The 12,758-nt window shown below is 44.1% G+C and overlaps 1 protein-coding gene across 3 annotated transcripts in view; it reads right to left on the bottom strand.

Annotated features, from left to right (window-relative positions):
• Positions 1-2,339: 2,339 nt before the first annotated feature.
• Man2a1 (mannosidase, alpha, class 2A, member 1) overlaps positions 2,340-12,758 on the bottom strand; it is a 155,546-nt gene continuing 145,127 nt past the window's right edge. For 2 of the 3 annotated variants that reach the window (XM_087564777.1, XM_087564778.1), the window contains 2 exons: positions 6,543-6,653; positions 2,344-5,042 (listed from right to left, as the gene is read on the bottom strand). In XM_087564777.1, coding sequence (XP_087420903.1) covers positions 4,890-5,042; positions 6,543-6,653 — 264 coding nt within the window. In that variant the 3' untranslated portion in view covers positions 2,344-4,889. 3 annotated transcript variants of the gene reach the window in all.

The raw sequence follows: 12,758 nt of genomic DNA, 5'->3' as shown, positions 1-12,758 counted from the left end.
TACCTAGGAAGCGCAAGGCCCTGGGTTCGGTCCCCAGCTCCGAAAAAAAGAACAAAAAAAAAAAAAAAAAAAAAAAAAGGAGAGCCACATGGTGACCAGTGTGAGGAGATGGCCTTATGTGCATGTCAGAGATCTGTGAAGACAGACAGCAGTGACCGGCAGGGTGAAAATGTGGCAGCTGGTCTGACAGGACTTACTAAACTCGCATAGTCCAGTCCAGGCCAGTTAGGGTTCTTTGTCCTTCGCCCTTCATGCTCTTTGAAGTGTATCGGCAAACGGGAAGAAAACACAAGGAAGAAGCCTTCTCAATACCTCCTTATAGAGGCTCCCTTTGGCACAGAAGGACAGAAAAAACAAACCTAGTATCACTGGCCTGCAAGCAGGAGCTGCCTGGACTCAGAGGTGGCAGCCTCAAAATTGTTTTGGCACTTAGCACTTGAGGATGTTTTTTGGCTTTTGTAGGGCACAGGACTATTTCTGAACAGTCAATGGCTATTCAGAAACAGGCGGAGGCTACTCCTCAAGAAATGTGCCAGGCCTGTGCTCAGGGAGGGCATGGAGTCTCAAGGAAGACTGTTAAAATTCAGATTCTGGTTTCCTTGGCCTGGGGAAGGGGCCCAGGGTTTCTGGTTGCAGCAAGTTTCCAGGACAATTAATGCTGCAGGTCTGATGACCACAGTGGGTGGAGGACTGGAGCACGTGGCCTCAGATTTGGCATTTGTTTGTCCGTTCTACCCACTTACACTATCACATGCTTCAGAGGAGGGGCACTGTGCTGTGGTCATCAGCAAACGGGGGCCACTTGTTATGTTTTAAACACCCCAGGGGCCACACAGGGCCAGAGGCTACCATGTCCAACAACGTGTGCTGAGTTTCCCTTTGTCACAGTGTTTCACAGCTCTCTGCAGAAGGCAGAAACTCATCCCAGTTGCTAAAAGACCCATTCTGGCCTTTCCTGCTAAGATCAGATTAATCCTTTACAAATTACAAGATTGTTTCTTCTATGAAACCTTTCCTTAAAGTCAAATGAGGTGGACAGTCTCACCTTCCTCTAGTGTTCCCATCCGCATCTGGACTTCCTCAGTGACGCGTTTCTGCTGTACGCTGCCTGTCTGACATCGAAATGCCAACTCCCATCCAAAGCACACTCATCTTCCAGATGCTTTTGTCAAGGCCATCGATTCCGGTTTCATGTGGGCCCATCTACTTTCCTGTGTACTCTCCAGTTTCTTACCTCTAGATCCTCAGTGCAATCATTGGCATGTGAACTAAAGACAGCCTGTGACACAAACTGTAAGACATGTACTACAAACAACGAGATAAGGAACTCTATCTACCACGGTTTCTGCAATGTCTACACACAGGTCTGGATTGCCTGGTGGCCATGTTGGCAACCAGTGGAGAGCCTGAGAATTGAGAACGGTAGAAAGCCAAGCCAAGTGATAAAGTCTGAACCTGGAAAACCTCACACTTGATATCTGAATTGGGAGTGTTCTCTGTGCTGAATGTTACATACTGAAGGCACTTCCCTAGATCAAGGCAGTTCATACTGGCGGGCTCTGCCCCATTTCAGCCGCCAAGGCATTTGTGTTGCACTTGTTCTATGACAGCCGCTTCTCCTAGTTCCTTCTCTTCTGTAGGTTTTGATCTAACCACTCAAGGACCAGAATCGCTATGAACGCATACTTACGTAAGCCTAATTTTCTTTACCAGTTTTAATATTAAGTTTTCTGTAACATGCTGATAATTTCTACGTTCCTCTACTGTGTGTCACCAGAAATAAAGTTTCGCAGTTAGCACGGGCCTGTGGAACCTCAGGATAGTATTCCTCACCCTCACCCATGGGAGATTTCTGAAGGAACTCAGCCCCGGCAGCTGGGTGGGCAGCATCCGGAACTCGCTCTTGCTACCAGCTTTACCTTCAGGATGAATTTACGAGGACCTTCTTAACTCCAACTGCTGATTGGCTCCATTTCCTGCTCTGCCTGTTCCTTCCATACATAGAATCCGACCGAAGTCTTCCTTTTACCTATCGGGCTGGAGATGGATCCACCGATCCTTCTGAAAAGGTCTTTAGACTCTAACCCAAAGGTGTTTCAAACACAGATGTGACACTGACCAGTATTCATCTGCCATCTCTTCGCAGAACACCCTTTTCTTACTAGGGCTGGGCTGAAGAAAGACGATTTTTCCCACGACAGAACCAAGGCACTCTCCCTCCCCCCAACACACACACACACACACACACACACACACACACACACACACACACTTCTTCTTTGTAATAAGTGTGTTAATAGATCTGTTTGCAAAGAGGATTAAGAATTACTCTAGAAGACAACGCACAGGATAAGATTATATTTTATTAGAGATCTTATATTACATATTCCCAAAAAGTTATAAAAATCTTCCAAGAGAAAAATATCAAAACCTGTTGATTTCAATGAGCAAAATAATCAGAATGAAAGTAAACATTTTCTTCTAGACAAAGGACTGTGAAAACATTTCAGCACAAGTACAGCAAAAGACACACGAAGGTGATCACAATGTCTCAGAACACCATACAGCCTTTTGTTTAAATCGATGATTTTAGAATGCTGATATTTGAACCATGGGCCTCCAAATTAAAATTTCAGGAAGTGGGGAGAGGGTAGTGAGACAATCGTGGTCCACTGAACGCCTGTGAAAACAGATGTGACAGGCCTAACCAAACAGACCCCTGATGTCATGTCTGAAGTGTGGCTGGCTGTCCACGAGTGTCCACAGACACTCAATTGTTTAGTTAGTTCGTGACCATAACCCAAAGCAAAACACACCCTCTCTTCATTTCCCTGATGTTGGTAATGTGAAAGTAACTTTAAAAAGCAGAAACTTGCTGGTTAAATAGAATTTCTGCTTCACCTGTGAGTAAGTAGCTGGTGGCAAGGACACAGGGTAGGTCCGCTGTGTCTGCTGTTTTCCTTTTTCATTTCTGTCAGCCTCTGGTTTCCTTTGGCTTCATCAGGACTTCTGTGGTGATTAAGCAGAGCCACTTAACCACAGAGCACAGTGAACATCCACAGGGAGGTACGCACTTAGGATACAGCAGGAGTACAGCTCATATTCCTGGCATTTGCGCTTGGCAATCCTAGCTGTCGTGGGCAGAGGTCTACAGAAGGAAGTGGTTCTGCCGTATTTTCCGCAGGGAGGAAGGGAATGCACGATGCATACTCTTTGCATGAGATTACACCCTTGCAACATTCCTGTTCACTCTGGTGTTCCCTTAATGATTATAGGCAAAGGACTTTATGAACCAAACACAACAGTGAATGCAGGAGCTGCGTCTTGAGGAGGAACCCAGATGACCCCCAGGATAAACAGTGGCAGAGATGACTTTCTCTGTAACGTGTTGGAATGGCAAGAGGTAAACGGAAGTTTAGAGTCAAATAATACTAAATAAGGTTAAGACACTGAGGAGAATTTTTCTGAAGTGTACACTGAGGAGAATTTTTCTGAAGTGTACAGCCAGAGAATTTTCTGTACTGAAATTAAATACTATTATTCTATTAAAGATACGATGATCTGGAATGAACTTAAAAGTCCTGTGATGACGTATAGGCTAGGATAGCACGCCGGGTTTACCGCACGCAGACGTTTGGAACACAGTCTTTAGTAACATCAAGATGAGCTGCGCACGGCGGGCTTTAAAACAGTCTATTTTTAAAGCATTCTCTCTTTAACATGGTTAACTACTGTGAAATGCAAGCAGCATTTGGATCTCGTGGGTTACAGAGTCCTTGCTTCGACTTGCAGCTTCCTTGGCAGCAGCATATTTTAATTAACAATATTTCTCTTCCTTGTTTTGTTTTCTGACATCTCAGTACATTCAAATAGTCAAAATGTTTCGAGTAACACCGTCACAAATTTAATGACACAGATCAGAATGTGGCCAGCATTATCCAGCAAAGAAAATTACATAATTTATGTCATAGAAAGTACCTACCCCCTACCCCAACCTCCCGACTCCCCACCTTTTCAAACAGTAATATGGACAGTAATAAGATTTAACGAGACTTATAAAAAAATAAGGCACATTTATTTTTGATATGGTAATTTAAAAATAGAAAACCCCACCTCGGAACACCTGTATTCAAATGAGCTGTATAGAAAGACACCTTGTAGTACCTAAAATGGAATTGCTTCTTCTGCTTTAGTGACAAGGGAATAAATTGCACCCATCCCACGTTGTCAAGTAATGAAAATACACCTCTTTTTCTACTGGTGAGCGGCTAAAATAATCACTTAGTTTTTAAACGTGTGGGTAGGAAAGAGTAGTCGAGAGGTTCACCGGGGAGAGCATGACAACCAACTACATTTAGCGGAAGGACGGAGGGATTGCACGTTTCCACATATTTTAACACAAAAAAATATTCAATTTGTACCAATGATTAATGATTACAACTATTTTGGCCATTAAGCTGTTATCTATACCAACTTCTGATTTTGCTTTCTCTTTAGGTCAAATAGGTAATTTTTTTTTTAATAAAACATGATCAGAGATAGGAATACTTCTAGAGAATTCTCTTTGCAGCCCTCAATGCAAACCTACGTAGTTAGCATTTAACCTGAGATTCAGTCTGTCGAGGGCTTGTCTTTCAACGTTTCTTCATTTTTGTTACATCGGTTCACACTGATAAGGGCAGCTGTGGGACGAACTCAGAGAAAGAAACTGTTTGTAAAGCATGGCTTTTTTTTCTTCTTTTCTTACTAGATTGGTTTTTAAAAAAAGAATCACAGAATTTATGTTCTCACAGTAGCCAGAAGCTAAAGTAATGTGCTTAGTTATTGCACGTTAAAAACCAAGGAAGGTAAGCAAACCGGAGTTTCTCCACTCAACCTGAAGGCCAGGTTCACCTCAAGCGGATTCGGGACGTGCTAATCTCCATGGGACTCAGGCTGACTTCACTCGTGTTCTGGGCGTCCGGAGGCGAGTGCATCAAGGACAGCGAGGAAGGGATGAAACTCTCCACAGCAAAGTTGTTGAAAAGTTTTGGAATTGACATCTTAAGAAAAAGAGCAAGTGACAAGATTTGCAGATTGAGATCAGCACTGAGATTTGCACATTCCGATTGACCCAGAGAGAGGACTATTAGCACGTCTATAAGATCAATTTAAGGAGAGCACAGGAAGGAATACATTTATACGCTGAAGTTCCCTTTTGAGAACAGGAAGGAGAGAGGACATGGCATTCCTGCTCACAAACCCTCCCTGGAGACACATGGCTGTGAGCCGCCACTCTCCCTTGCATTTCGTCTAACAGGAGGACATTTTCAGAAAGGAGTGGACATCTAAGAACCAAGGAATCCCAACAGTCCAAGGACTTGCAAATCATCAGATTCTTTGGTCAATATTTCTCCACAATAATGGTGGCTCCAAGCCAATCCCCCACCCCCCTTGCCAAAAGAATTGCAAAATAAGGCAGTTTCACAATAACAACGGCTCATTGGATTACCAGCCCCAATCTACAGGTACATTGGGAAGACATAATCGTCACCTTGCCACGTTATCCTAAGGTGTCTCTTGGACTAATATTCCTCCATTATCTTCTTTAAAACTTAATGCATTAATTCTAGGAGGTTGCTTAGGTATACCCAGATCATCGGTACTAGAGTGGAAACTCACAGGGACAGTGGGGTAAAGATAATCCGTCAAGTAAGCATTCTTCTCGGACCTTGGAACGTGTGCTAGTATGCAGAGTTGGGACAAGATTGCTTGAATCTGTTCTGAACTGTACCTAAAGGGTTCTGGCCGAAGTTTGGCTCTGCCAAGATGCTGGGTGGACAGACCTAGCTCTGTGCAGAGACAGCCAGCTAGCTACTTTGTTAGTCTTGGCTCATGTAGAGGCAGGGGATTGGATGTTCATCCTTCTAAGAAGGTGCTGGTGAACTGCCAGAAGAACTTGAGGAGAAAGATCAAGAACAGGCAGCCAGCCAGCAGTGTGCGGACTCAAGGGTTATCTGATCTCCACAGGGATGATTCATACACAAATCTGGATCAATCAGGAGACCCAGACACACATTTAATTCTCCAAATGAGTCAACTGGTGTGACCTCGGCACAGCTGCCTTGGGGCTGTGTTCTGTTATTCCGTGGACCATGGTTTTGATGTTTATGCTGTAACTTTGTGCCGGTCACCTTGCAGTATTTTAAATCTGCCCTGGCCTTCGTGGAATGTGGGATTAAACTACCAGGGCCAGGCGTGACCCAGGAGTTGAAAATGAAGACAAGAAGAGTAAAGAGCTTGGGAGTCTCAAAATGGAAGAGCAAAGAAATGACAGGGACGTTGCCTTCAAAGGTGTGTGGATTGCCACTGAGCACTTTGAAGCTAACGAGAACAGAACTCTAGGTAGAGCAAGTGTTTGGTGGAGATGAGAACTCTTGAGCTGGCTTGCAGGCAAGGTGAGCAATGGAGTTGGAGGCGATGAAAGGCTGACTTCACTACCTCCAGAAAGTGAGGGTTATAAACCATACAGTCTTGACTAGCTAAGTGGACTCTTAACTTACCTTTCCCTGAGTCGTGGAACAGGGCAGCCCCATGGCTCTGCTGGACAACTGGCAATCAAACACCTTCCTGTGGAGGATCAAGGCTGCCTCATCTGAGTAACCTTTGCCCACCTGAAAAGGAGAACACCAATATGTCATGCAAACACCGAGGTGATTCTTTATAGCACCTCACACACTCTTTGGTGTCACACATTCATTCAACAATGAGATACTATTAATTCATCCCTTCAAAGGACCCTCACTCAATGGCCCATTCTTTTTTATTCTCCCAAAAGTCATAAGCTTATTTCAATTTCCTGGTTATGTAACTTCATGCCTTTGTCTCCCCCATGACTCTTAAAGGGTTAGACTTCTCTTTGCCCACATATTAATACTATTTTATTAAAGTACCCACAAATAAAATCATTTAGTTTTTTTTATATACTTGTGCATTGAATAAAACACACCTAAATTTAGTCCCAATACGGTCATGTGATGAGTTAACACCAGCCTTAACACAGAGAGGCGTTTCTCTGTGAATCACTACATTTGGGGGCTGCACTAACATTTTTAATCTTTAATGTGTTGCTTCCTTATTTTTATGTAAGAGACATTTAAATTGAATTAGTTATGCTATGCCCAGTCCCATTTATTAACCTGATATGTCATTTAAGTCCACAGTTCAGAAATCCTCCTGGGCGAAGAGAAAAACACCAAAGATAACCAGTCAGTGGAGACACATGCACACACACGCACGCACACACACACACACACACACACACACAGACAGACAGACAGACACACACACATTCACTCATTGCAGCAGACTCCTTGCCATCCATCTAAATAGTGACGCCATGAATTATGCAGATTTGGTGGTGTATGAAGTTAGAACTACCTTAATATTCTGTGTTTTCTAAAGTGTAAAGGTGGGGTCCGGAGAGATGACTCAGTGAGGGAAAGCACTTGCCGAGAAAGCCTGGTGACCTGAGTTCAGATCCCGGAGCCTCCCTGAGAGGCAGAGGCAAAGAACAAGCACCTACAATCCTGGCAGGCCTGTGAGAAAGTGAGAGACAGGCACAGCAGTCTCTGGACATGCACAGGCCACTTGGCCAGGCTTAGGTAGCCACAAAGACACCCTGCCTCAGACTAGGCACAAAGGAGGGAACCAACACCGGAAGGCTTCTTCTAACTCCACATGTGGTCCCCCGCACACTCACATGTAAACTCCCACATGTACAAATGAAAATAAAACCAAGTGTAAAGACGTTTGTGAGGACAAGCAAAGTGAATTAAAAACCATCGGAACTTTTATGAGTTGTAGCTATACCAAGGGGTCTAACTGCTGCAAGAGACTGTGACCAACACAAGTTACTTCTCTTCTCCAGACACAGAGAAGGCTCTCCCAAGCTCATGGCCATCTTCACTGGAGGGCAAGCTCTGTGTAATGTGTGACTGAGATGTCTTTTCTGAGTAGCTGCTAGCATCTGCATTGGATCTGATGCTAAGGGGCCTGAGAGGTTTAAAACCATTCTCACCTCAGAGTCTGGCCTGGGACAGCTTATGCTAGGATGCTTTCAATGGTATTTTTTTCAATGATATTGCAAGATTTTGTTTGAAGGGAGGAAAAAAATGCCATTTGAGGAACTCTGAATCAGGAGGTGACTTTGATACACACAGCAACTCTAAGTGAGTGCATGATAGAGATGTTTAGTAAAACTTCAACAAAATGCTGTGCCCTGACAAGTACCACACAGCAGAAAACCAGCATTAGAAAGCACTTGACTAATTACACGCAGTGTGAACAACAAGGAGAACACAGTCCCTACCAACCGTGGCGCCTGGGAACAGCAGCCTGCTTTAAGCATGGAGTTTGTCAGTAAGATGGGACTGCTGCTTCCTGCATGAATTCATGCTGTGCACGTCGCCTGAGGGATTCTGTCTACAGTGGTCTTACAGAGCTTCAAAGGACAGGGTATACCAGTCCAGAAGCCAAAGATTAGTGGCTCAGAACCTAGGTTGGACTTGGTTACCCTAACTCTGGCTCTGTGCTCTGCAACTCAGTAACTGTGTTCAGGAAAACCAGGATTTCTTTTTTTTCTATAAAATCAAGAGGAAATGAAATAATCCGAAGATGGGATCCAGTGTTTGAAATTGGATGCCCTTGGCATGTTAGCTGTTTGTGATTTTTAAAGACATTCACCCAAATACAGGGGACTATTTTATAAACATTTGCAAGTTAATACAAATGAAGTTTTTACTAATAGATTTCCCCACTGACATTATAGCCTTTTCACTAAGGAATAAGAGAACTGTTAAATTACATATCTATAGTTATATATCAAAGCCTCAAACTGTCTATACATGGATTCACAGATTAGATGGCCTCTTAATCAAACTCTTTCAGAAGCACTTGTCCCGTTATTAACCTACAACATTAGGTTATTATTTTAACTCTCTGGGTCATTTATAAAAACTACTTAATCTCATACTGTAGAAGATTCCTAATACACACACACACACACACACACACACACACACACACACACACACACGACAGGGAAAAGATGCTCCAGGCAGACATCTTTTATAACCAAGTGAAGCTTCCAGTGCCAGGAATGGGGTTCACCTACTTGACTCTGTGGACACAGGAAACTCTCAAACATCATGGGCTACTGCCACTGCTTACTTGCTTACTGACTGCCCTCAGTAAACAAAAGGTAAAGCCCTATTGCTAAAGACACTAATCTATCTCATTGAGTAGAAACTTGAGCTTCATTTAAATTCCTAGTCATAAAGTCTGCTAAGGGAATGCAGCAGTTAAACGACCCCCAATGACCTTACGCCATTTTCATGGATCACTGTCTTGCTCAGCAATCATCCAGGAGCTTTCTCTAGCAGTAATCAGGAACTAGCACAGGGCGTCACGACTGGAAAATCAGCAGAGTGTAAGAGACTTTAGGCCAAACTCCCTCCCCTCAGGGCTCAGGGGTCAGTGCAGAAGAGGAGGCAGACAGACAGACCGTAAGAGCCAGAGGGAATGGATGACTCCAAGGAAATGGTGTCTTCCAGACACAACAGGAGGGACACACATGAACTCACAGAGACTGCAGCAGTGTGCACAGGGTTTGCACAGGTCCAAGTCAGAGTGGAGATGTTGACAAAACTTCCACCCTTAACCAAGAGGCTATCTGCAACTGACAGCCACTTGCAAAGGGAAAATTAGTCTGCAGTGGAGTCTCAGTGTATAGATCACCACACCTCAGGGCAGGTCCACGCCTGGGAGTAGCTGGCCAACACAATATATACTCAAAGGCGTTTTGCTAAACTTTGATCTTTGGGTTAGGCTTGAGACTCCTCATGGCACTCCCTCTTGGAACCAGCCACTCTGGAGAGGACCTGCGTAAACACTGGTAAATGACTGCCCCCAACTAAACCCTCAGCCACAGACAATAACAACCACCAGCAAAGAGAGCAAGTCTGCCCAGTGTCAGTGCTGAGGCAGGGAATTAGCTTCAACTACACAAAAAGCTATGTGTGACTGACACACCTCAGGTCAGGCCCAATGCCTAGCAGAACAAACCCAATGGAATTTCACATTGCGTAAGTTGGGTATTTTTTTTTTTTTGGTTCTTTTTTTCGGAGCTGGGGACCGAACCCGGGGCCTTGCGCTTCCTAGGCAAGCGCTCTACCACTGAGCTAAATCCCCAACCCGGGTATTTTTTTTAAATCTTATTTGTGTTTTATTTGCATTTCATAGTTTCTGATTTAGTGTTTTGCCAGAGAGAGAGAGAGAGAGAGAGAGAGAGAGAGAGAGAGAGAGAGAGAGAGAGAGAACAGGCACGGAGTTCTTAATGGAATTCTTGAATGGGTGGGGAGGATCCTGGATAAGTAAGAAAAGGGGAAAGCATGATCAGAATATATTCCATGAATTCTTTTCAATAAAATAGGAAAACTGTTAACTTAAGTTGAATATACATTCACGCAGTCATACTATGTGCTTGCTCTAAGAAAGTGAATAAATGCTGAAAAAATTAAAAAAAAATCCACTACCATGTTATTAGTATCAGGCCCTTGGAGAAGGAGGGCATCGTGTGGGTAACCTATGAAAACTGCACCAAGTACCATGTTAGACGACTGTCTGTCAAATAGGCCAGGTCACATGTGATCGTGAATCACCGTGGTCAGGCTGGGTGTTCAACAGTCAAAAACCCTTACAGGAGTCATCTCCAGAGATTAGATTGGTAAGCACAGAGCTGAGCTGTGAGGCCAGTCTTGCAGAGGGACGCAGTGCACGGAGATTGGTCTGCACAAAGCACCCCTCAGAAGGGCTGGGGTCAGAGAAAGCTGGATCAGTGAGGTCTGGTTCCACAAACCGGTCATGAGGTTTGGAATAACCATTAAGTTTCAGTAAGTGCAGGGAGCTGGGTTAGAATTCCTCAGTACATCCAAGCCCTGAGGGACAGCGACAACTGACACACACTAGATACAGGCTGTATACAGCCACTGTGGCGGTGACTGACACACACTGGATACAGGCTGTACACCAGACAAGACATATAATTCTTTGCACAAACAAACTCACTTTATGTTACAACGACCTTTACAACAAAGCTAGTGAAATAATATATTATTAGTAAGCTTGGATATGCAGAAATATCCCCACCACAGAGCATTCTCTTATAGTGTTTGAGCAGTGACCACTCACGACTCTGCTTTGGCGGCCCCAGGACCTTATCTAATTCTCTCGTTACTACACCTTTGTAAGAGAAGATAAGAAAGGATAGACCCCAAAATTTCCAGCAGTATTTCTCCCTTCTTATTTCCAAGCTAAGTAAGAGGCAGCATGGGATGAGCCCCAACTCCGATCAGATTCTCCAAGGACAGTGTAAGTCACACAGCGTCCTTACAGGACTTCCACGGTGTTTGTGCATGAAGCTAAACACCGTGCAGGAAAACTTCTCTAAACTGTTCACATTCTTCAAGAAGTTAGACATCCAGAAACAGATTCAGTAACCCACATGACACTCATCTTCACTGTATTCTGCAGTGAGAGCTTTAGAAATCCCACGCTTCACTTTGGGCCCCAGGACAGAAGGAAGTAACCAGTGAAGATCCATTTTTCAGGACACTCATTAAAAGACCCAGTAACAGTTCTTGGTGCTGTTCAGCAAGATAAGATAACGGATGTTAAGGGGAGGTGAGCAGTTGTTCTTAGATACGTACAACAAAGAACACCCCACCCCTTCAATTTTCACCTTTTCAGAAGCTAGGGAGATCAATAAAGCACCAATCAATTCCTATAAAAGAGGAGAAACAAAAGCCTCAAAGTGCCATTTATATGAAGGGGGTGGTGGTATAAACAAGTGCAGAGAGAGAGAGAGAGAGAGAGAGAGAGAGAGAGAGAGAGAGAGAGAGAGAGGAGAGATATTTTCACACTAGAAGTGGCACTGACTTTGAAATGGTTGGTTAACTATTTGCAAGAACACAGTTAACCTTAAAAAAAAAAATCACACAGAGAACAGAGCAGTATGTGCGAATTAAATGAGAATGTCACTACATAAATAACAATGGAGTAAATTGACAAAATGTGGGCTGCGTATGATTTTTCAAAGCTGTAAGTTGGATGGTGCCGTCTCCAAGCTGGATGCTGGGCAGCGCGTCTCTTTGGCTTGCTCTGTTCCAAGAGTAATTTGCAGGTCCATCCTGCAGAGCTCTGACTCATGATCTGTCTTCCCCTTAAGAGCTGCAGGGATCTGAATGGGAATGGACCCCGCCGGCTCATGTATTTGAACGCTTGTTCCTCAATCGGTGGAAATGTTTGGGAAGGATTAGGAGGTGTGGCCTTGTTGGAGGAGGTTTGTCACAGGGGGTGCGCTTTAAGGTTTCCAAAGCCACATCGTTCCTAGTTTGCCTTCCTTTCTATACCTCCTGGTTGTTGTTTCAAGACATGAGCTCTCAGTTACTGCTGCAGTGCCATGCCGGCCTGCCTGCTTCTTGCCGTGAGGACAATGGACCAAACCTCTGAAACCGCAAGCATGCCCCAATTAAATGCTTTCTTTTTTAAGTTGCCTTGGTCATGGTATCTTAGGAAAGCAATTGGGAAGTAACTAAGTCTTAGCATCCTCCCTTTTCCTTAAAGTGTTTTATCCCTTCTTGATGCTCTGGATTTTCCGGCTTAGTATACTTTGGCAGTGCTCACATTACCCAGGTTTCAAACCTTTAAAGAAGCTTCAC

The sequence above is a fragment of the Rattus norvegicus genome, chromosome 9 (assembly GCF_021556685.1).
Source record: "Rattus norvegicus strain SHRSP/BbbUtx chromosome 9, alternate assembly SHRSP_T2T, whole genome shotgun sequence".
Classification (NCBI taxonomy): domain Eukaryota; kingdom Metazoa; phylum Chordata; class Mammalia; order Rodentia; family Muridae; genus Rattus; species Rattus norvegicus.
The sequence above is the reverse complement of the archived record's forward strand: the minus strand, read 5'-3'. Positions and strand labels throughout refer to the sequence as shown.